At 39.7% G+C, this 26,315-nt stretch overlaps 1 protein-coding gene across 5 annotated transcripts in view; it reads right to left on the minus strand.

The window, feature by feature from the left end:
• Positions 1-6,887, minus strand: part of sugct (succinyl-CoA:glutarate-CoA transferase) — a 126,806-nt gene extending 119,919 nt beyond the window's left edge. For 4 of the 5 annotated variants that reach the window (XM_010885557.5, XM_010885560.4, XM_010885558.4 and 1 more), the window contains exons 1-3: positions 6,712-6,887; positions 1,023-1,077; positions 770-843 (exon numbers count right to left, since the gene is read on the minus strand). In XM_010885557.5, the coding sequence (XP_010883859.2) occupies positions 770-843; positions 1,023-1,077; positions 6,712-6,844 (262 nt within the window). In that variant the 5' untranslated portion in view covers positions 6,845-6,887. Of the gene's footprint in view, positions 1-769; positions 844-1,022; positions 1,078-5,200; positions 5,222-6,711 lie in introns of those variants that run through there. The other variant, XM_029116342.2, reaches the window with a different exon arrangement.
• Positions 6,888-26,315: the final 19,428 nt, after the last annotated feature.

Here is a 26,315-nt window from a genome sequence, read left to right on the forward strand (position 1 = left end):
AATTCTTAAAAACAAACATTGTTGTTAAATAAGCCTGGATTATAATAGGTCTATGTTAAGGGAAGACCACGAAAAGACAGAAGGCTTGGTTATTGTTATCACATGAAACAGGAGGCAACCTAGGGGGAAAAAAAGCCAAAATACTTGGTTCACCAGCATTCACATGTATCCTACATTACGGAAAATCACAGGTTGAATACACATTAAAAACGGGAGCTGCATTACTTGAAGAATAAAGGCCTGCATACAATACAACCAAAGCAAAGGACAGCTCACTTTTTTGCCACTCCCAAACTTGATCTTTTAATAACACTTTGGTGATCAAAGTGTATTTCACAGTATCACGAGTCAAACCCATCATGGACAGTCATAAGATTGCACTGGTATGAAGACTGTATTGGCAAGACCAACAAAAAAAACTGCCTTAAATAGGAGTGGAGGCTATGCTTGTTTTTTAATCAAATACAATTTCAAAAATATTTGCCTCAAAATCCTGACTATTAAGGACTGCAACACCATTAAAACTGGATTTGGTCTTAAATATCTCAACCAGTGCTTCCAGAAATAATATGAGCAGCAAACAGCAAATCCTGACAAATGGTTTGGAATATTTATCATTTGCATTAAATGTGAGCCAAACAAAAGGCCAGAGGACTGAACCAAATTGAAAGTGTGCAACTTTTTTGAATTACACATTTGACTTAAAATACACGCTTTTTCTCCCCCAAAAGCTCACAGAACGCAAAACAGAATTTGTCTCATCACTTGCCTGGTCTCTCAACTTTGATGATCTCAGCCCCCAGGTCTCCCAGTATCATTGTGGCAAAAGGGCCAGCCAGGACCCTGCAAATAAGAAAACAGATATTTACCCAATATACACAGAAAACAGTCATCCTTCACTTAGGCAACCTCAAAATGACAACCTGTTTTTGGCCCTCTTCCCTTAACCTCAAGGCTGATGGAATACGAGGTAATAGCAATTCACGATAATTCATCGTTGTATGAGGAAAGAATGATTATACCTTGTAAGGTCTAAGACTTTGATGCCCTCCAGTGGTTGGACATTCTCCCCTGGGTCTGAAAAATAGATAGGTTAGATGAGTACAGCACTGGGTGCTTAATAACTAGCAACATATTGTAAAATCATTGAAGATGCCTTCCATGATATCTGGCCACTGGTTGCAAATGTGGAGCTGTTGGATGAAAATGGACCTCCGAAGTGTGCGCACCACGTCAGCAAATCACTCGCGCACAAACACGCAACATGCAAACATTTCAAAGCTAACTGAGGTATGATAGGGAATCTTATGTTATGCACATATAAATGGAAGGTTTTCGAAAAATGGTTTCTTATTCTCAAAATTCACTGAATGCAACTTTAAGGTAAAACACAGCATGGTACGCCCGCCCTATAGCGGGTTTGACATTAAAAAGGTATGATTCAAAATGAGCCATGAAAAGTCTATAAAGACCATCATATTGATCATATTGAATTACAGTCCATATTGAATTACAGCTCCTGGACACCCCCCCGCCCTGCATGTTTTAGATTTCTCCCTACTCTGTCACACCTGATTCAAATAATCAGCTCCTTATCAAGTCCTTCATGAGCTACATCAGGTGTGTTAGGGCAGGGAGAGATCCAAAACATGCAGGGCTGGGGGGTGTCCAGGAGCAGGGTTGAGAAACACTGTGGAAGTTCAAACGTTCATAGTGCAACTGGCTCCAAATCGCTGCACATTGTGATAAACTTAAGCAATGAGGTACATAGTTGTGCGGTAAATGACCAATATACCACTGCTAAGAGCTCTTCATGGGCATGACACATTGCGGAGGGACTGGATACAGCGATTAGCTGTCGTGTATTGGCAATATACCAAAAAAAACATTGCAAGCATTATTGCTCAACTAAAAACACTGGGAGTGTTATTGCTAGTTTTAGTACTTACAAAGTCAGGGATTTGTGATTTGATTCATGACTTGGCCTCAATCACTGGGATTTTCAAACTCAACCTTAAGCAGGCCCTAATCCCAAATTATACATCACAAAATTCAAGAGAATAAAAAAGGGTAAAAGTAAAAAACTATACAATAAATAAATATGAATCCATCTCAGCCTACTTTGCCCTTATGGCCATTTACTTCACACTAGAAATGGATGACAACAAAAATACTGCAATTCAAGCTGGCCTCTCTTCATGGGTTTTTTCATTGTACCTCCAACCCCACCCTCTCAGGCACCACCCAGATGGTCATGTGCCAATGCATCCTTCAGCCTCCTTCACTTTGTACTCATTTCCCTAATACCGCTCATCCGTTCTCTTATTGCTCCATTTTCATGAGATCTGCAATTTCTGGTCTTTGACATTTTCCTCCGTTTCCACAATGTATGAATCTAACTGTTCCTTAGTTTTGGCTGGCTTTGCCCTCCCCTCTGGTGTTGTGGCTAAGTGACTCACTAAGAGTTCACTGAAAAGGGTGGATGAGTGAAAATGGATAAGAAACTAAAGTTCCAGCTGACCTTTCATCCATTCACTTGATTTTCTTTGACTCTACTGCTAAAGCCACTTTCGATCAGTCCAAATTTCCAGTTTCTTCTTCTAGCAGGAAATGCTTCACCACTTTCCCCTTTCATCAAACCTCCTCAACATCCAGCCTTCCCTCCCTGTGAAGGCTGGAGGGTCTTGCTAACCTCTTTGGAAGGATGATGATATTTGCAGCCCATTTGCTAAAGTTATTGAATCCACTTGCACCTCACACAAAACGAGTATATGCTTTAACCTCTTTTACCCGGCTCTATTTATATTAAATCTGGCAAGTAATGTTTTCAACCTGCCACCTTAACCCACATCCGCTCTTCCCTTCTACAAGCCATCTATGGAGACCTTTACCCGTTCCTCACATCCTGATTGATTTAACCCTGACCACCAAAACTTGATCCCGCTGATGTCAAAAACGAAAGAACGGTATCCCTTTTGGCTTTCCTTTGCAAAACACTTGAGTGTGCACCTTTTGACCAGCTCTCAGGTTAACGGTCTCAGAACCATCTCCCCGACCCTAACTTCCCCAAGCTGACCCTCTGCTGTTTTCATTTTTCTAAATTCCTCTGTGGCCTTCCACACAGCAAACCTTCTGCTCTCTCTCTTCACCCTCTTAAGGCTTAGGTGTTAGCATCTGAAACATCTTGGATTTCTTCTTTTTTGTTTGTTTAGTCAAGTCAATTGTGAACCAAATCTAATTTTCAATAAATATCTGGCAAAAGGCAAAGGGCAAAGGCAACATACAGAACGCAAAGGCTATATACAGAATAAACAATATATTTTACAATCTCCAAACAAACAAACATCAAAAGACACTAAAGACATATTCAGATTCAGGTTTGATGGAGTCCTCAGTAGCACTGATCAGATAGCACAGCATGTTAGTTTTAAAGTGGAGAGTGATGAAAGTGTCAAGCCTAAAGGTCTTTTGCAATTTGTTCCACTTATTGGCAGCGGTTTCGGTGGAAGGCTTTAGGCTACAACCAAAGAAGGTGTAGGCTTTAGGGTTGACCAGGGTGAAAAACCTACTGGGGTGCAGATTAGTTAGTTTATCAGAATAAGGAATAGCCAAAGCATTTACCTAAAAGGGACATGTAAATAAGTTGTTTCCGGTGATTTTGGTACTGTGCATACAGCAGGGTTCACTTAACCACAATAATAAAGGCCACAGCAATAAGTGTGGGAAAAGGCTCTGGTGGCCAAGCAGTTTAACGAATTACATCTATTTTATTGAATTGTTTTTTGGCAGCAAGGACAGTAACCTGGACAGTAGGTCATTTTACCAGTTAAATTCATAGAGAAAAATGCCTATATATATATATATATATATATATATATATATATATATATATATATATATATATATATATATATATATATATATATATACATACATATATACAGTGGGGAGAACAAGTATTACTCATTACATTACATTTAAACTCAGAATTGCTTGTTTTGGGTCCCTAGAAACAGAGTTTTGTTAGCAGATCACACAGATCTCTCTTCTGATGAATATACAGTGGGGAGAACAAGTATTTGATATACTGCCGATTTTGCAGGTATTCCTACTTACAAAGCATGTAGAGGTCTATCATTTTTATCATAGGTACACTTCAACTGTGAGAGACGGAATCTAAAACAAAAATCCAGAAAATCACATTGTATGATTTTTAAATAATTAATTTGCATTTTATTGCATGACATAAGTATTTGATCACCTACCAACCAGTAAGAATTCCGGCTCTCACAGACCTGTTAGTTTTTCTTTAAGAAGCCCTCCTGTTCTCCACTCATTACCTGTATTCACAGCACCTGTTTGAACTCATTACCTGTATAAAAGACACCTGTCCACACATTCAATCAAACAGACTCCAACCTCTCCACAGTAGCTAAGACCAGGGAGCGTTGTAAGGACATCAGGGATAGAATTGTAGACCTGCACAAGGCTGGGATGGTCTACAGGACAATAGGCAAGCAGCTTGGTGAGAAGGCAACAACTGTTGGCACAATTATTAGAAAATGGAAGAAGTTCAAGATGACGTTCAAAATCGGCAGTGTATCAAATATTTGTTCTCCCCACTGTGTATATACACTCACCTAAAGGATTATTAGGAACACCTGTTCAATTTCTCATTAATGCAATTATCGAATCAACCAATCACATGGCAGTTGCTTCAATGCATTTAGGGTGTGGTCCTGGTCAAGACAATCTCCTGAACTCCAAACTGAATGTCATAATGGGAAAGAAAGGTGATTTAAGCAATTTTGAGCGTGGCATGGTTGTTGGTGCCAGATGGGCCGGTCTGAGTATTTCACAATCTGCTCAGTTACTGGGATTTTCACACACAACCATTTCTAGGGTTTACAAAGAATGGTGTGAAAAGGGAAAAACATCCAGTATGCGGCAGTCCTGTGGGCAAAAATGCCTTGTTGATGCTAGAGGTCAGAGGAGAATGGGCCAACTGATTCAAGCTGATAGAAGAGCAACTTTGACTGAAACAACCACTCATTACAACCGAGGTATGCAGCAAAGCATTTGTGAAGCCACAACACGCACAACCTTGAGGCGGATGGGCTACAACAGCAGAAGACCCCACCGGGTACCACTCATCTCCACTACAAATAGGAAAATGAGGTTACAATTTGCACGAGCTCACCAAAATTGGACAGTTGAAGACTGGAAGAATGTTGCCTGGTCTGATGAGTCTCGATTTCTGTTGAGACATTCAGATGGTAGAGTCAGAATTTGGCGGAAACAGAATGAGAACATGGATCCATCATGCCTTGTTACCACTGTGCAGGCTGGTGGTGGTGGTGTAATGGTGTGGAGGATGTTTTCTTGGCACACTTTAGGCCCCTTAGTGCCAATTGGGAATCGTTTAAATGCCACGGCCTACCTGAGCATTGTTTCTGACCATGTCCATCCCTTTATGACCACCATGTACCCATCCTCTGATGGCTACTTCCAGCAGGATAATGCACCATGTCACAAAGCTCAAATCATTTCAAACTGGTTTCTTGGACATGACAATGAGTTCACTGTACTGAAATGGCCCCCACAGTCACCAGAGCTCAACCCAATAGAGTATCTTTGGGATGTGGTGGAACGGGAGCTTCGTGCCCTGGATGTGCATCCCAAAAATCTCCATCAACTGCAAGATGCTATCCTATCAATATGGGCCAACATTTCTAAAGAATGCTTTCAGCACCTTGTTGAATCAATGCCACGTAGAATTAAGGCAGTTCTGAAGGCGAAAGGGGGTCAAACACAGTATTAGTATGGTGTTCCTAATAATCCTTTAGGTGAGTGTATATGCATGCATAGAGGTACGTAAATGCATAAACATTTCAATTAATTATTCATCTTCAAGCTGTAGAATTCACACTATTCCTACAAAGTTACACTATTGTTAAACCTTGCTTCAATCTGCAACGATTTAGCTGAGTAAGGCAGTCTGCAGAGAAATTGGGCCAGTCAGGCAAATGCATGTGATAGTGCATCTATACACGGAATGTGTTGTTGCACTGTAAGGACACTTGCATTAACAAATGTTTGTCCAAGTACATCAGAAACCCTAACTGGCTGTAAAACAATATGGTCCAGGAAGTAATCACTTTTAGCAGATGAAATGAGTATAGGGCAAAGGTGCGCCAGCTCCTATGAGAAGAGTTGTTTTTAGATTACAGTACCATGCAAAAGTATTCAGACCCAAGACCATTTCTGTCACATTAGTGAATTACAAATGGTGCACTGCATTTTCGTTGATTGACATTTTATTTTAAGACACTGAAACTCTAAATTACTGTACGATTGCGTTAGTGTTATGTAGGGAAATATTTGTATTTGTTATTTTACCACAACTCGCCACACCCCTCGACAGATAGCAAAGTTACTTCGAAGTCGGTTCCGGACCGTTTTGGGCAAACACAGCGTTCAGGGCCATATCAAACGCTCAATTGAATAGAACAAAACTGTAAGGTTTAGGATGTTCCTGTTGTCTTATCCAGAGTACATACATGTTCATAACGTCAACAGGTTTAGTTACACGTGAACATGTTAATTTGCCTCTACCGTTAGTTGGATATCGTTGCTGTGCTTATTTCAAAATAACAAGACGAGAAAACATGCTTATTGCAAGAGAACAAAACGACACTTCAATTGAAATACCTGGCTGTATGCTGGAAAGCAGCCGTCTGAGATTAGCATGTCTACTTGGGTGTTGTCGAAATAGATAGGAATTAGCGCCGCTTTTCAAGAGTCCAAATGTAAAGCTCTTGTAGCACATTAGTGTCCTCGACATATTCGATGTTATATTTACAGTGACGTCCAAGTCAGACGGTGGGACTACATCAGCCTATGAGAAGGGCGTAAATAGCCCTCCTCTTGGGTGCGTTCAAGACACAGTACACACACTGTGCGTATCAGAAAAGATCACGATATTTAAAACGCATGGGATCAAGACTGCGTTCACTACTCATACCGTTACTGCCATTACAGTTTTTCACAACGGCAAACATATCTTTTATGAATGAGTTATACGTTTTAACAAAATTATTATTGACGAAACCCCAGATTCATACTCAAACTCACATTGTCTAGGTGATCTGGCAAAAACAAAAACGAAACATTACCCAAAAGTCACGCAAAAGACAATGATACTGAATTAATACACATGTCCCGCTGCTGGTGGTTTTAGAAACGTGATAGAAAAAAATACATGTTAATTATTCCCCAGCATCCAGTATCTAACCTGAAACAGAAATGTTCAACTTCTAACGCTGTATCTTCTGAAGATCTGTATACCTAGAGAACAATGCCATAGCATTGAATGATTTAACTTGACATCAAGTTCGTGTACTGTCCTCCGTGTGCTGATATATTCAGAAAACATGGTGGTCAGCGCAGTTGTCCGATAAGTTAACGGTAACAGTTTTCATTTCTGAAAGTCCGGACAATTGATGCTACAGCTAAATAGCGTTTGTATGAAAACAGCCTACATATTGGAGAACCACCGCAAATACTCAAGCTGCTAAATTCCACAGCTGAAGAGAATACATTTTAATTTAGTATTTCCTAAACAATTACAAATATTTTTTAAGGAAACACACTTGGGTTCCACAGATACACACTTGATTAAAGTGCTTAATTGAATAACTTGTTTGCATTTTGACTGGGCCCAGAGGCTTAAGACTAACGGCAGGTGGAGCCACTTACACATCGAATCATAAGGAGTCGTTGTCTCTTTCGCAATTTGTCTTATGTCTCTTATTAAACTACATGGGACAAAATGTTGAAACAATCTCCCTATCCCAACATTTTCCTCACTTTTGAAAATAAGATTATAAACGGAATCAAGGAAAGACTTGCAAAAAGCTATTTTACATGTTTTTTCTTTAGATTAAAATGCATTTGCCCAACGCATTATATATTGACATCCACCTTATAATTGTACTATACATAAACTAAATAAACTGTTTCCAGAATGAGGTGGAAATGGATTGAATGATGTTAGACCACACAAATAAAGTTTAAACGTCATGACACTGTTAATCATAGCAGGTTTCTAGGCTGGAGGGATATTAAAACACTCAGGTCAAACAACCGTTATTTGCGACAAACCATATGTAAAAAGGCTGATTAGGTGTGATTGTGTGTGGTGACAGAGGGCCAATAGGTGGTTATTTTTGCTGTATTGTAAATATGAAATCCCAATGCCCAAGGGCAGGGAAGAGGATGTTACCCTGAGTGGGGTGTCATCTTTTGGATGTGATGTCACACAGGTCTCCTGGCTATCTGTTGGCACTGAAGCTCCCATGGCACTCATTGTAAGAGTAGCGGTGTTCACCCCAGTGTCCTGGCTACATTTTCAATGTGGCCCTCATACCATCATGGCTGCCTAACCACCCGAGGGCTCACTCCTACCCTATTCTCCCCCATAACAAATAATATAATAAATTGTGTGCTATTATAAGTTAATTTCTATAGGTAAAATGGGCTATAATACTATAACGTATTAATAATGTATTTAAGTTGCTCAGAATAACTGTGTTCGTAGTGTAAAATAATAGTGAGCAAATCAAAAAGACCAGCGAATAATTTAATTTCTTCTCTCAGGTCTCACAGATGCCTCTTGGCTCTTATCAACTGCATACAGACTTACAGACTATCAAAACCTAGAACAACCCAGTGAGCAATCGATGGCGGCCCGCCGGCGGCTATGATGTCGTACAGTCAGCGGGCCACCAGCTTTTGTCGCTTTTCTCCTGATCTCAGGCGGCTTTCCACCATAATTTGCATCTCAGGCGGCTTTCCACCAGCGGCTAGCCGCCGAAAAGAGGGCGTGCGCTGTGATCTGCTGTATCTGCTTGTGTTGCCATTTTCTTCCAGCAGAGATGCTATTGTACCCCTTTTATTCTTGTACTGATTATTTTATTTATTTGAATATTGTTAAATATTAGTGTACAGAATTTTGGTCAACATAGGTAGTTTATAAATAAAATAGACTTTGACTATTGCTTGTGTAAAGGACCTTCATGTAGACATGTACAGTAAACACATAGAAACAGCCGTCTCTCACCATTGCTTACCATAATATTTTCCCAAACTAATGGTCATTTTCCACTGCATGGTACCGGCTCAACTACTCGCCTATAGCCTCGACTTTAATTCTTCATGGGGGACAGTTCTTTACTGTGTTTAAACACTGCCGTGTCCATTGATGGCGCTATAGCGTATGTGAATTGCACATGTGTAAGGCAAGACAATCGCCATTTGGAATCCCACGCTGTAGTACCGTGATCATTCATTTTAGTGACTTGGTTCTTTCGTCAACTCTTGTTCAAAGTGTGTTAGGTATAAGCTAGGTATATACAACATGTAGATTATCACATTGTTTTACTACAATTTGATGAACTCCCGAAACAAATGAAGATCAAGGATTTTTTTGACATCAGACTGAAAATTGTTGAACGCTGAGTCACCTACATAGCTATGGTGAGTTCTGTTCTATTATAAATAACTAGCGTTAAGTGTTGTTAGGTTACTGAGTAAGAACATAATGACTATTTTGTATAAAACAAGGACTGTTTGCATTATTATATTAACATTCAAATTCTTTAGTCAAGTTACTGTTAGCTGTACACCAGTTCTAAACCACTGGCAGGAAAAAGAGTTATAGAAACTGAGCATGAAATAAACAGCATTGTCCTGAGATGAAATACCTACAGTAACCCTTGTTTATTCGTGTGTCCACAAGTTTGGTTTTGCTTACTATTTTTGTTTTTTGGTTTATCCTCAAGTTCGGATGTTTTGTGCTTCTTCGCATATCAACAGTTGAACAGGTATGGTAACATCGTCTAAATCGTGTTTCTTAGGGTATCAACAAGTTAGAATGTTATAATATGTGCCTACTTCTTGTAACTTTTATCAACTGATACGTAACGTTAGCTAAATCGTGTTTCTTTGTGTAACATTATCCACATCATGTGGATAATGTTACACTTGGCAGTACATTTAGATAGACTAGCTAAACCTGCACTAGTTACAATTCCATTACTGAGGTGTCTTTGTGTATCCACATTGTTTTTAGCTAGCCTGTGTGTGATTTATCCTGCCCGTTTTTTAAACCTCTTTTCTAAACATTGCTTTCAGGTGATTACGTTTTCTGTAGTTTTGTTCCCGGAGGAGGATGACTTTGTGGCAGCAGTTCCACCCCTGTAGCTCAAAGGGGGACTTTGCTACTGGCCACAACACAGCATCATCAGCAGGAAGTCCTTCAGCCAGGACAAGTTTGCCACAACTTGTTCACCACCTGAAGACACCTGGGAGGCTGTCCCTTATAAGCTCATCAAGCATGCAGGTGAATTTGAAAACATAATAACAATTTGAAACTTGGAATGAAAATATGTTTTGCATGGTAAATGCTTAGAAAATCGTAACTTTTCCTAGACATGTGAGAGACCGGAAGTGTTTATCGCCAGAGGAGCCAAAAATCATTCCAGCGTGGGCCCCTACCACCCCAAGGACACACTACACCACAACACCCTGTGGATTTACTTTTATGTTTATTTTTAGGTACTCCATGCCACCTTGAAGAAGATTGCTACATAGGTAAGTGTGAGTTCATTCACTTAACCCAGATGCTTAACTTGTTATTAAAGCATGTTGCTTCCAATTTTATTTGTCAATTTCAATTGATTTTTAAGGGCAAGAAGGCAGAGGTAGGGGGACGTTTTAGCTCTGCACATGAAGGTAAGAATGAACATTTTGGACACTGCGATTTGAGTTCTGATTGTAAAATAACCAGATATTTAGGACTGAATAATTAACTGTCTGTCTTTACTTTCAGAGCATTTGGAGAAGATCAAGTGCTGACTGAAGAGAAGATCGAGCTGAGGGCACAGCTGGCTCTACAATCAGGTAAAAACAAGACTATAGTTACACTAGCATCTTGTCTTAATGAAACTGCATTTGTCTGAACGTGTGCCCTTTACTAAAATGCAATACTTTACAGCCTTTCTGAAATTACATGTATATGGCAGTTTTGTTTATTTCACTGTTAAGCTATTGACATTTCATTGTGCTTTTTAGCTTTTGATAAACGTCTGACTGAAAAGAATGTCAAGCCGAGGGCACAGCTGGCTCTAAAATCAGGTAAAAATAAGACTATAGTTGCGCTAGATGAGACCTGGGCAAGATAAGGCCCCCGGGCCGGATCCGGCCCGTTGAGTCATTCTATCTGGCCCGCGATACTTCCAAAACCTTTACAATAATACAAAATAAAAAATACCCGACGATGCAGCCTCACTGATGAACATCTTGCAGCAGTTCCGCACACATCTTCAACAGAACCGCACGCTGCTTCAACAGAACCGCACACTGCTTCAACAGTACCTCATACTGCTTCAACAGAAATGACTCCTGACTTCACCTCACTTGTCAACGCCCATACGAGGCTCTCCTGTTCATATTGAGTGAGTAGCCCTGAAAGTTGATTTCTTGGGTCTGGGCTGCTGGAATCGCTGTCATTAAAAGCACGTAGTAGAAAAAATATACTGTATGTGATTTCACCGACTTATGTCTGCACTAATAACAATTATACCTACAGTGGGTATAGTAAAGAATCACCCCCCTTTAAAATAATCACATTTTGTTGCTTTGCAGCTTAAAATGAAAACGGACAAAAACAATTTTTGTTTTATTCAGCTGTATTTACAACTTATAACGTCCAAGTGAAAGATATAATACCAACTTGTCAAAAAAATAAATATATTAAAAAACATAATCACTGAGTTTTTTAACTAAAAATGACTTTTAAACCCAACCAGGTGTAGTTAATCACCTTCTCAATAGCACACAAAGCCAATTGACTTTCAACTGTGATCAGCTGTGGTCATTTTGATTAACTCAGCATGAAACAAGCTTTTCCTGGAGCATTTCAGTCCTTGGTAGTGCAACTGAAGAAAACAATCAACTATGGGTGGCAAGGCATTGTCAAAAGATCCCCGGGATAAAATTGTGGACAGGCACAAGTCAGGATACAAAAAAAGTCAAAGGCTTTATCAGTGCCTAGAAGCACAGTGAAGTCAATTATTAAGAAGTGGAAGGTATGTGGTACAACACAGACCCTCCCTGGGTCAGGACGTCACTCCAACTGGATGAAAGAGCCAGGAGGAAACTGGTCAGAGAGGCTACCAAGAGGCCTACAGCAACTCTGAAGCAGTTGCAGGAATTCATGACAAAGAGTGATCATTGTGTGTATGTGACAACAATATCACAAATTCTCCACAAATGTGGCTTGTATGGGAGGGTTGCAAGAAAAAAGCCACTCCTCAAGAAAGGCCACATGCAGTCACAACTGAGCTTTGCCAAAACACACCTTGAAGATTCTAAGGCCACATGGAAAAAGGTGTTATGGTCAGATGAGACTAAAATGTAATTATTTGGAGTGTGAAGAAGATTTACCTTCCAACATGACAATGACCCAAAGCACACAGCAAAACTGACCTCACAGTGGTTGAAGGAGAAAAAGGTGAATGTCCTTGCATGGCCTAGTCAGAGCCCGGACTTAAACCCCATTGAAAATCTGTGGAATAACTTGAAGACAGCAGTCCACAAACGGTCACCATCAAATTTAATTGAACTTGAGCAGTTCTGCAAAGAAGAGTGGTCAAATATTGCAACGTCTAGATGTGCGAAGTTAGTAGAGACATATCCCAACAGACTAAAGGCTGTAATTAAAGCAAAAGTTGGCTCAACAAAATACTGACACAAGGGGGTGATCCTTTTTCCAACTCAGTGATTGTTTTTTTATTTTTCTATTTTTTTCTGACATGTTGGTGTTATATCTTTCACTTGGATGTTATAAGTCGCATTGAGTAAATACAGCTGAATGAAACAAAAACTTTGTCTGTCTTAATTTCAGGCTGCGAAGCAACAAAATGTGATTATTTTAAAAGGGGGGTGATTCTTTTCTATACCCACTGTATATAACTGTTATACACTATACCTTATGTAATGTAGCTTACTCTGTTGCGTTGAAAGTTAAGTTTTAAGGCAAATATGTGTTGCAACATTTCTGTTGAGTAATAACCCTAAAAATGATTTTTTTTAGGCCTTTGCCTGCCATAATAACAGTTGTTAACAGAAAAAAAAAAACATTGTTAAAGTAAATTAAGTTCAATTATGAAAACTGTGTTGCATGGAAAATAAATATGCACAAATATAATATGCAAGTTAAAAGAGTTAGCTATGTTGTGTGTTTTTTAGGCATTTTGGTTAAAAAAGTCATCTGGCCCACAATGCTCTCTGACATTTTCAGTGTGGCCCCCAGTGAAAGATATTGACCACCCCTGCGCTAGCATGTTTTCTTTATGAAACATTTCATTTATCTTGATTGTCATGCAATTCTCAAAATCATGTTAGGCCATTTAAGTACAATATATCTTATTACTGTTTTACAGGAGCCATAAGGAAGAATCCTTCCAACCGGGATGCCACTGACGAGGCTGTCCAGAACCAGGTCCCCAGGTACCAGAAAGGAGCAGCTGACCGTGCAGGTGGGAGAAGATGTCGCGGCGGTACAAAGGACCTGCCATGAATATGAATGACATCTCCAGCACAACCAATATTGCTGCTAAGCTGCAGTACTGTATTTCATTATTTTTTTTAACTGCTACGTACAGTGTTATATATATATATATGATTGCATTATCCTCTTAATATATTTATAGCTCTGTGTGAATGTTCTTAATTCTGACTGTAGTTGTAGTGTTATGCCACCATTCATTAGCTTATTGCACTGATGTATCTATGATATTCAATAACTATTGATTGCTGCTAGGTCATACAAATGTATATTACTGCCATTATAACCCTTGTTTATTTTGTATTGTATTAGGTTTATTTTGTACTTTCACATTCAAATACTGTAATTTTACTATATCTGTAGCTGTGATCAGGGTATTGTTAGAAGGCATTGTCATGAAAGCGGCCCACCGGCGGCAATAGTGGGATGCGGGCTATATAAAAAAAAGCGGCCGCCACCGGCGGCTCATTGGCCTGAAGCTTTGCAGAAATGCTCGGTGGCAAAAAGCTAGTGGGCCGCCGGTGGGCCACTGGCGTGTTGCTTGCTGGGAACGTCACACAATGTCCCATCTTCACACAGAAGAAAGAGCAGTTGCATTGTTGGAAATAAAATCACTAAAAACAAAGTTTTTCTATTTTTTTAATTATATTGTGGTAATGGGGAGAGTAGAAGTGCTTTTGAAAAATCTGACAAGGAACGCGTGCGGAGGCAGGACAGATAATGTTTGGGATCATTCAGTGGAACAATATGATTTCCCCTCAGAGTTGGGATGTTAGAGAGGAGAAACAGATTGACCGACCGCGGCCTCAACAGTCTCGGTTCTCCTCATATCCAGACTGCATTCTCATTCAGCCTACCTTTCCATTCTAATGAACCAAGATTATGAACACATCTGAAACTTCAATACATTTGGCTTTCACGGGGGTTTGGCTCTCAAGAAAAGGCGGCTATGATTGGTCTGTCTGTCAGATGCTCCCAGGGATATAAACGAGTCAAGTCCCAAACGCTTCCCAAACCTCTATGCGGTGCACTGCTTTTGAGGTCATAGAGTAATATGCCATTTGGGAAACATCACTGTGAATGCATGACGAACCCGATTTCGTAGCAGAGCACCGAAAAACACCTTTGGGTGAATTTCTTGCTGTGCGTAATTTCCCTTCGGATTTGACTGTGTCTATCTGTGAGCAGTGGTGCTCGGCAAAGGGCACCCGATTACCCACAGGTCGTTACTTTTGACTATGCCATATGGACCGTGGTTAAAGTAATACACCAAATAAGGAATAATACGCTGTTTAGTACAGCGTCTACGTTGAAGTAGGCGTGCGTTGTGTGTGGCGGTGCGTGTAGCCCCCCCCCCGTCCCCCCAGGAGGTTTAAAAGCATCGATCCTTGCTCCTTAAATATTTTCGAGTGATTCTGTCAAGCTGTCGGTCGGGCCATTTCCCAAAAGGGCGAAGGAGCGGGGTGTCACACGGTTCAAGTGTTTTTAGACGCTCATAATCAACTCTCGGGGTGGTCTGAGATGAAAGTGAGTGCGTGTGTCATGTTCTCTGTTTCGCGTGCACGTTTCTGTGCTCGGAGATGACGAAGTGGGATCGCAATAGACGATTGCAGTGTTAGGTATTTCACCCCGAATCCTGCTCCGTTGTCTGTCCAATTCATTGCAGCAATTTGCAGACTAAAGACTAGGTCGAGTGGTCGACAGTAGGAAATGGGCAAATGTGTCAGGTAAATCTGGTCTACATTTCAATTGGATGTCATAACCGTTTGAGTTACCATTTCCTAATGCTGCCAAACATGAAATCTCAATACAGGGATGTGTGTATATTTGAGCATTTTGTGTGTATGAGTGTGTTCTTTTTCTCTCTTTGTCTTGCCTGTCTGTGTCTCTCTGTTGCTGTCTCTGTTTATGACTGTTTTGCTGTATGCCTGCTTGTCTTCCTTTTTGTTCCTGTCAGATCCATATCTGTCCCTGTGTCCGAGACAAACAGCCTTGTCCCCATAACCCTGTTAGCCTGGCTGTGTGTGTATATATATGTACGGTTCCAGTGAAAAGTTTGGACACCTACTCCCTCAAGTGTATTTCGTTAGTTTTACTATTTTCCTCCTTGTGTAATAATAGTGAAAACATTACAAACTATGAAATAACACCAATGAAATCATGTAGCATCCAAAAAAGTGTTAAACAGATCAAAATACAGTTCATATAATAGATTCTTCAAAGTAACCACCCTTTGCCTTAATTACAGCTTCGCACACTTCTCATTCTCTCTCCGTGCTCCATGAAATAGTCAACTGCAATTAATTTCAATTAACAGGTGTTACTTGTTAAAAGTTAGTTTGTGGAATTCTTTCCTTAATGCGATTGAGCCCATCAGTTCTGTTGGGACAAGGTAGGGTTGGTATACAGAAGACCATCATTATATCTATACTGTAGTAGTCCATATTATGGCAAGAGCAGCTCAAATAAGCAAAGAGAAACAACAATCCATCATTACTTTAAGACATTAAGGTCAGTCAATCTGGAAAATTCAAAGAACTTTGAAAGTTTCTTCAAGTGCAGTGCCAAAACCGTAGAGCACTATGATAAATCTTGCTCTCATGAGGACTGTCAAAGGAATGAAGATCCAGAGCTACCTCTGCTGCCAAGGATAAGTACAGTAGAGTTACTAGCCTCAGAAAGCGCCCATTACTGCAGCTCAGATTGCTGCCCAAATAAATGCTTCACAGATTTCAATCAACAGACACATCTCAACATCAACTTTTCAGAGGAGGGCGCGTGAATCAGCCCTTGATGGTTTAATTGATACAAAGAAACCACTACTGAAGGACAACAGTAAGTTGATCTTGGGCCAAGAAACACACGAGAAATTGACATTCGACTTGTGGAAATACGTCCTTGGTCTGATAAGTCCGGATTTTAGATTTTTGGTTCCAACTGACTTCTTAGATGGAGAGGGGATGAACAGATGATCTCTGCATATGGTTCCCACCGTGAAGCGTGAAGGAGGAGGTGTGATGGTATGGGAATGCTTTGCTCGTGAACCTATCTGAGATTTATTTCGAATTCAAAGCACACCCAACCAGCATGGCTACCACAGCATTCTGTGGCGATACACCATCCCATCTGGTTTGCGCTTAGTGGAACTATCATTGGTTTACCAACTGAAAAATTACGCAAAACACACCTCCAGGTGTTGTAAGGGCAGTTTAACCAAGAAGGAGAGTGATGGTGCTGCATCAGATGACCTGGCCTCCACAATCATCTGACATCAACCCAATTGAGATGGTTTGGCAAGAGTTGGATTACTGGAAAATAGAAAACTAAAGACAAACCCTGGAATAAGTAGGTGTGACAAAATGTTTGATTGGTTCTGTTTGTGTATGTGTGTTGTTGGCTATCAGGCATGTAGAACACAGTTGTATTTTTGAAGGTTGCACTCTGTCCTTCAATACTACCTTCGTTACCATGCTCCAAACAGTACAAGAGCAGTGAACACAAACGGAAAGTGTGTGTGTGTTTGTCTGGGCGGAACTGTGTGGGCAGTGTATGTGTGTGTGGAAGCTGGTAAGAATGTGGGTGTGAGAGTGCATGGGGGTGTTCGTCTGGTACTATATGTGTTTAGAGACTTGTTTGTTGGGATGACTTTTAGAAACAGCACTTCCATCACAGAAGTGAAATTGCAATTTCAATTTCAACCTTTTCAAGCAAAAACCATAAATGGTGAACCATGCAACTCTATGCAAAACAGACACATTTCAACAATTCTACTTCACATAAAGCGAAGTAGAATAACACCATCCAGCAATGCATAACTACTGATGTGGGTTATATTCATTGTGATGTACTATCCTATATAGGTACACATGTATACGACATATAGAATAATACAATATAAAAACTACAGTTGCTGCTCCATAACCAAGTTTCTACTTGAAGCCGGTGAAGAGAAGGCTGAACACTCGACCAGCTGTGGTAATCATGATAAATTGCATGGTTTTGATGGCCCATACAGGGAGCCCTACCAACAGGGAGTTGCAGTAGTCCAGACATGAGATGACAAGTACCTGGATTAGTACCTGCACCGCTTCCTGTGTAAGGTCACACTCTGCAAATGTTAAAGTGTTGATACATGCTTTTAAGGGAACAATTTCTTGATTCGCGAGTAATGTCTTTTTTCTTCGAACAATTTTACCTTAATTAAACGTTAGAGTCAAAAATGATGGCAATTAACACAAAAAATGTATTGTAACCTTTTGCACTCTGCAATATGGTTTACATTTACAGGCAAATAATTTCTGCTTCTATATTTATTTTTCATAAATGTTACTGACACAATTATACCCACTGACTTGCATACATTATTGATTTCATTCATTTAGATCCTTTAGACTCATTCTCAGTTTCTGTACATTTAGTGGATCTGAGAATGTGGATCTGAGAATGTATCTATACGTTGCCATCAACCCAGTATTGGTTTCAGATACAGCTGGAATCATTAAGGATGTGTATCCCCAGGCAGCTCATTTATCTTTTTCCCCTGATTGGTCTTTTGACCTTTCCTCAGGCCCCCCTCAGCCTTTTATGTGATTTAAAATGTTTTATTTGACCTAAAATGTTAAAACTGATAGAAATCTAGTCAACTAATTATCCATCCCTTGACTAATTGAATCAGTTGTGGCAGAGATAGAAAGAAAAATAACTTTGTGAAATGTCTGGTGTCTAACTATAGGGTGATACATTTTCAATTGAAGTCTACTTGTAAGCAAACTGTTTCAAGACAAGTCATGTTTATGGATAAATCATTTATTTGTTCATCATGGAGTCATGGGACGATTTAGCATTGGTTTGACATTCATCGCAATGCCTTTAGTTGGAATGTTTGATGGTGGACTTTAGACTCAACTGGAACCAACCCTGACCTGGTTTCCCAATAACGTGGCACTCATGACAGATTAACCATGCACATAGACTTAAGATGGATTGTTTTACAACAGACTTAGGCCTGTTTCCCAAACCACCACGTGTGAAGTCCATCTAAGTGGCACGTTACGGGCATTTTGAATGGAATTAGGCCATCTTTGGGGTTTAGAATGGAACAAGGCCATGGTAGAGCTTGATTACTTATTAGAAGCATATAATATCACTGCCAAAGTTTTCTACTATTCTACAACTTAGGCATCAATAGGAACATGTAAAACTCGAAGATGTAGTGAAAATTAAGGTAGATGAAAATGTTATATCCAACCAATGGAGTGGACTTCAGCCAATCAAAATAATATCTCCGTAAATCAATCACTTGACAACCAATTATCAGTTCCTTTGGTAGCTATACGTTAGAGTAGACACATCTCCCCACGCCCCATTGAAGGGGAAAACAGACCTGCATCCCATGTAGACTACAACAGCGTAAACAAGAAAAAACAGCTTAAATTGAACGCGTGGTATGACAAAGCATTTCCATGTAGTTGGTTGCATCAACAATAAAACAAAAAGCCCTCATCTGAAATCTCTACGAAGAATACGAAACTCAGCAAGAAATCCAATAGGGCCTGAGAAACCTCTGTTTGTGAGACAAGAGCCAGGTTTCCACCTCCTGCTGTATCATAAGATCCCAGTTGTGAGCCAAGTGCTTCTGCTTTGAAATCCCTATATGATTACAATTAAAACAACAAGCACTCATCAAATCACAAGTAATTTCACATAGGCATATGTACAGCGTTATTAAAAATGGAATGCAAGAGAAAACAAGCATTCAGAGCTGAAGAAATCAATGTTCTTCTTGACGTGGTAGAGGCACCAGTACCTATCCATCAAAGACAGTACCAGTATGATGCCGGGTTTGAGACGTGTGAATGGTTCATTTTGAACACTTTTTCCTAATTATTTCTTGTTTTACATAGTTTTTTTCTTTATCCACAGTTGACCAATTGCATTCAATTACATTTACACCCACTCACACACTTTTTATATAATTTGTCAAAATAAATTGATCTAAATCAAAACTTAAAAAAAATAATTTTTATTAGTTCTATTGCCTTAATATTAACTGTTTGCGATCACTACTCACATGTTGAGGGAGTCCAAATGACAGTGTCCCAGAAGCTGTGGGGCTTGTCAAGGTGTTGTCGGGCATATTGTAATCAGGCTTTTTTGTGGCATTGGCACAGTAAAGGCTTCTTTATGGCAACACAATTCATGCCACTCATTTTTGTTCAAGTATTGTCATATTGTGCTGTTTGAAACAACCACACCGTCTTTTTCCAGAGCAGCCTGTATTTCTCCTGAGGTTACCTGTGGGTTTTTCTTTGTATCCTGAACAATTCTTGTGGCAGTTTTGGCTGAAATCTTTCTTGGTCTATAATAATAATACATTATCTTTATATAGCGCTTTTCAGGGACACAAAGAAGCTGTACAAAAGTGACATGGAACAGAAAACAAACAGAAACAAAAACAACTAAAAATACTATGAGAAAACAAAGGAGATTGAAAGAATGGGATTTGGCATGGCTATGGGTAGACAATTTTGAACAGATGGGTCTTGAGGCGTTGCTGGAAGATGGGGATAGTCTCTGAGTTATGGATGGTTTTGGGGAGAAAGTTCCAGAGCCTAGGAGCAACCCTTGAGAATGCCCTGTCACCAAAGACTTTGAGCTTTGATTTGGGGATTATGGTGGCAAAACTGTTAAAAGACCTGCATAACAAGGTAATAGAACTTTATTAAGATAGAAAAGGATATAAAAAGAAGAAAAAAAAACAAAACCTTGCAAATGGCATTCAGGAATATTTGTATATCCTTTTCCATAAAGTTCCATTACTTGTCACACAGGTCTTTTGACAGTTCTTTTCTGCACCCCATGGCTCAGTATCTCGCCTTCTCAGTGTATCCACGTGAGAGCTAACAAACTCATAGACTATTTATACCCAGAGACTAATTGCAATTTAAAAAGCCACAGGTGGGGGAAATTCACCTTAAATTGCCATTTTCACTTGTGTGTGTCACCTTGTGTGTCTGTAACAAGGACAAACATTCTAGGTTATGTAAACTTTTGATCAGGGCCATTTGGGTTATTACTGTTATCATTATGATTTCAAAAGGAGCCAAACAACTATGTGATAATAAATGGCTTCATATGACCACAATCCTTAAATTAAATCAGTAATATTTTCTAAATCAATGCCAAAATTGTCAGGGTATGCAAACTTATGAGCACAACTGTATAATACCAATTCTCCAAGGGTATGCAAACTTTTGAGTACAACTGTATATGCTTCCGATAAGGAATCAAGCTCTATTGAAGTCAGGAGGTTTTGAAAATCTAATCGTATATTCCTTTAATTATTATATTCTGTAGGTTTAGGCTGGACATTTTCAATGGCTAAACACGGTCAGGTCACAATCTTTACAGGTTTAAAATGAAGTGTGCTAATATATGACACACACTTTCATGAACAGTGGCAACTACAACCCCAGTCAACAATGCCGGCGGTAAACATTTTTGGGGGCCCTACGCAAAATTTTATTTTGGGACCCTTGTCCCCTGGCAGTCGGGGCCTCCCTAGCTGTCAGGCCCCCATAGTGGTCCAGTGGCCCCTATCCGATCACCTACGTCACTTCTAGAACCGGCCCTGCCTGTCAGATGGTCACAATCACAACAAACACAACAACATTATGTTCTGTTGGTTTTGAGGATGTGTGGATAGCTGGCCTCACTAACTGCTAATCTAAAAAGGGTTAACTGACACAGCTTACCAAGAAAACAACTCACATCTAATCTCGGCTAGTTTGCCTGATGGCATGTGGAAGACACCTAAAAGAAATCCTAATTAAATACATTTTGATTTCATGTTGTAACACAATAACATTTAGAAAAGTCCAATGGGAGTGAATTCTCATGAGAGTCACTGAATATAAAATAAATTGCTTTGGCTAAAAACATACTCTTAGAAATGGAAAATGATATTGAGATCAGATCCAATGAGAAAATCTGCAGGACGTCATTCCAGTTCCATAGGCTTTCCTTGCCTTCCATCCATCTCCCTGTCTATATGTTCTATTGTTGCAAGCTCTATTTTTGCATAATATGCCACATGCCGCGAAAGGCTCCTTCACTCCTGAGGCAGAGCAAACTGATTCATTGCACTGATAGGCCAGGAAATCTAAGCTGGCACTTATGCAAATGACTGTACTTCAGAAATTTCACGTAATTCATCCTAGCTTCTCACAAACAGTGTGAATGGTAAATGACAAAAAATTGAATATCAGACACCTCAAACACCCAAGTTCGCGGACAGTCTGGTTGGACCCCTTCTCGAGAATCACTGGCTCAAATTTGAACAACCAGTCTCCCACACACACCCTCCCACCTATGTGTCTCATACACAGTTGTTTATATCCCCCTTTATGGCTGTTGGATTTACTATTAAAAAAACACAGACTTTTCAGAATGTGGTTCTGACACAGTTCTGTGACAAGAGTGCGAACTGCATGTGCAATAGCCTGGGGACAAGGTTAAGCTTCTTCCACCATCCTGGATGTTCATTCCTCTGTAAATATCCAGAGTGTTAATCTCAACCTGAGACACCATCTTCCACAACCAATAAAGTATCTTCCAACCTCATTCCAAACTCAAGCCCATTCATCTTACATTATTCTACAGTCAATCCTTTTAATATTTCCTCAGGAAATTTTCTTAAATGTACAATGTTTGAGGTGTAGTCCACACCCAGTGAACCATTCCACTAGACAAGCTATAGGACAAAACAAAAATGTCCATAGTTGAAAACCAGCCTTAACCAGTGAGCTGTAAAGTAGAGGATCATGTAGTTTCCTAGACCATCATGTACTATAATGGCAAAGCAGCCCTCAGGGAGCCAGATGACATGAACTTCACCATGTCCACTTGTTCACTGGGTAGGGAACCAGGCCAAAGCTGTACAATCCTCAATTGGGTTGGGGGGGTGCGGTTTATATGTATCCGGAATGGCACCCTATTCCCTGCATTGTGTACTGCCTTTGACCACAGACCTATCAAAAGTAGTGAACAGGGTGTAGTTTGGGATATACAATTTGTATAGCTGCAGGCTCAGCATTTTTCTACTGCTGTGGTGATTGCAGAGCAGATAGATCAGTCCTTTTTTTCCTTCCTTCGCTTGGCGGTTAGTCAGTCTTTAATACCTGGGGCTTTTGCTCTTTAATGTCTTTCATTTGACAAACGACCCATGTATATATGAAGTGTCCATCTGTTCCTCTCAGACTTGTAGACTCACAACTTATGGAGCAGTCCGGATTGGTCAGTAATGGAGGGAAGAGAGAGAATCAAAGAGAGAAAAAGAAAGAAAACAAGAAAGAAAAAGAAATGCTCTGCTGGGTTTTTATAGGGATTTAAAATAAACTATATGATTTTAAGGACAAGTTTAAGGATAAGTATTTGCTGTGGAGTTACTGCTCATCATATTAAACTGTACAACCAGATCCCTTTTGAAGGAGACAGAAAGATTTTTTTACAGAATACATGCAGAATTCAGAGATATTTACACACATACACATTTCTAGCCCTGTCGGTTGATTATAGTAGAGACTGCCTGATGGTCAATGTCAAAATCATCCTACCATCACTTCTAAGCCAATATTACAGTAGTTTAATGAAAATGTTTCAATTAACTTCAATAGAGATATACAACAAACATCCCGTCTTTGTTACGTTTTTATGTGCAACATTTTTATCAAAAAAGTATAATACAATGTGCAGTCAACAACATCTAATTTTCAGAAATGAATAGACCAGTACAGTGCCAATCAAAAGCATTTTTCCTCCCTTGGATTTTCCACATTTTGTTGTAGTTTGTTGAGTTTTTGCCACTGAGAAAAAACAAAACAAACAAACACTACAATTATAGCAAACTGTTGTAAATGAATTACAAAGAGAAAAAGGAAAATGATTGATTCACTTTTGTTAATATTTGGTAGAGGAACGAATGACCAACACTAAAAGGTGTCACGGTGTATATGAGTATAATCAGAGGTAGGATACAAAACCATTTCCAAGGCATTGAATATCCTCCACAGGACAGTAAAGTTTGTTATTAAGAAATGTAGAGAATACTGCAGAACTATGAATCTGTCTAGAACAGGCTGTCTTCAAAAACTGAATATCACGGCAAGAGGTTCACTAGTCAGGGAGGACACCAAGAGGACTATGACACTTCTAAAGGAGTTACAGTATTCCACGGCTGAGCTGGGAGCCACTGCTCATATTGGAACAATTGCTGAGTGCTTCACAAAAGGGGACTTTATGGAAGAGTGGTAAAAAGAAAAGATCTGGGGAAGGTCTGTATGGAGGAGTGGGACAAAATCCCTACTGCAGTGTGTGCAAACCTGGTCAAGAACTACAGAAAACATATGATCTCTGTAATTGCAAACAAAGGTTTCTGTACCAAATATTAAATTCTGCTTTCTGATGTATCAAATATGTATATCATGCAATAAAATGCAAATTCATTACTTACTTTTAGATTCCGTCACTCACAGTTGATAAAAATTACAGACTTTTACATGCTTTGTAAGTGGGAAAACCTGCAAAATCGGCAGTGTATCAAATACTTGTTCTCCCCACTGTAGCTACTCCATTGTCCAAGCTGAAACTGGAAGTGCTTCCCATATCTCAATGTCAGATAGCTGTAGCTGTATTTGTCCTGTCTCCTTCACTAAAATCAAGTGTAGCCCAGAAATTCAAACGGTAGCTGAGAAAATAAATTGCTAGTTAGCTATGTTAAACCTCCAGTGGACACAGCTGAACAGGGAGTTAATTATGTACTGCACTTTTGTATTTGTGCAAGGCTCAGAATATACCAGAGTCATTGCTGTTATTAACATTCTGAAAAAATTCCAGTCATCACTGTTTTCGATTGTACATGAAAGCTCTGATCTGGATTCTGGAATAACAAATATGTTGATTGTCAACAAATATTATGTTTGTCTTTCTTGTGCCGTTTGTAGCCTAAAGCAAAGCTGTAAAAAGCAAATGAAAAACGCTGCTTCAGTGAACAAGTATTTCTTGCTTTAGTCTCTATGACTGAGCTATGCATTCTTCATCAGGTTGTATGTATTTTAAATAGGCCTAGTGTAGGCTATTATTATTTTTTTTACAATGAATACAGATACCAAAACAACAAGTATACACAGATTAGCAACTGTGTAAAATGGTTACATATATCAGAAATGCAGACTATTCTATAGACTTCTATAGACATCTGTACATTTATGACTGGACCCAATCCATCACCATCATTGTTGTTAGAAAGTACTTACCAATATTTGATTATATTATGAAATATACTTTCTAAATGACATAACATTATGACCACCTGTCTAATATTGTTTAGGTCCTCCTTTTGCCGCCGAAACAGCCCTGACCCCTCGAGGCATGGACTCCACTAGACCTCTGAAGGTGTGCTGTGGTATCTGGCACCAAGACATAAGCAGCAGATCCATTAAGTCATGTAAGTTGCAAGGTGGGGCCTCCATGGATCAGACGTGTTTGTCCAGCACATCCCACAGATGCTCGATTGGACTGAGATCTCTGGAATTTGGAGGCCAAATCAGTACCTTGGACTTTTTGTGTTCCTCAAACCATTCCTGAAAATGTTTGCTTTGTGGCAGGGCGCATTATCCTGCTGAAAGATGCCAATGCCATGATGGATTACCGTTGTCATGAAAGTGTGCACATGGTTTGCAACAATGCTTAGGTAGGTGGTACGTGTCAAAGTAACATCCAAATGAACTGCAGGACCCAGGGTATCCTAGCAGAACATTGCCCAAAGCATCACACTGCCTCCGCCAGCTTGCCTCCTCCCCATAGTGCATCCTGGTGCCATGTGTTCTCCAGGTAAGCAACGCACATGCACCCGGCCATCCATGTGATGTAAAAGAAAATGTGATTCATCAGACCAGGCCACCTTCTTCCATTGCTCCGTAGTCCAGTTCTGATGCTCACATGCCCATTGTAGACGCATTCGGCAGTGGACAGGGGTCAGCATGAGCACCCTGACTGGTCTGCGGCTACGCAGCCCCATATGCAACAAACTATTGTGTGTTCTGACACCTTTCTATCAGTACCAGCATTAACCTTTTCTGCATTTTGGGCTACAGTAGCTCGTCTGTATATAATTTAAAAGGAATTGAAATGTTTAGTGTGACTGTGGTGTAAATCTGTCATGTATCTTCTGCAAATCACATTAATGAGAACACCTCTTAAAGTATAAATTAAGCTGTATGAGACGTTTTGAATCCTAAGTAACCTTTCTCTTTTTGAAGCACAAAATAAGCACTTTTATGGCTTTAGATCTATGTTTATTCGTTTTTCTCAATCGTTTTGTCAAATTTTTCTAACAGTCTTAACATTCTCTAATTAGAAAACATTAAGTACAATCGTCATTTTTCATGGGACATTAAACTCTATGGCATGTCTGCAAAATGTAGAAACTCACCCAAAACATTTAATTCATGCTTCAAAACCTACAGTGGGGCAAAAAAGTATTAAGTCAGCCACCAATTGTGCAAGTTCTCCCACTTAAAAACATGGCCTGTAATTTTCATCATAGGTACACTTTAACTATGAGAGACAAAATGAGAAAAACAAATCCAGAAAATCACATTATAGGATTTTTAATGAATTTATTGGT

Source organism: Esox lucius, chromosome 21, assembly GCF_011004845.1.
Source record: "Esox lucius isolate fEsoLuc1 chromosome 21, fEsoLuc1.pri, whole genome shotgun sequence".
NCBI lineage: Eukaryota > Metazoa > Chordata > Actinopteri > Esociformes > Esocidae > Esox > Esox lucius.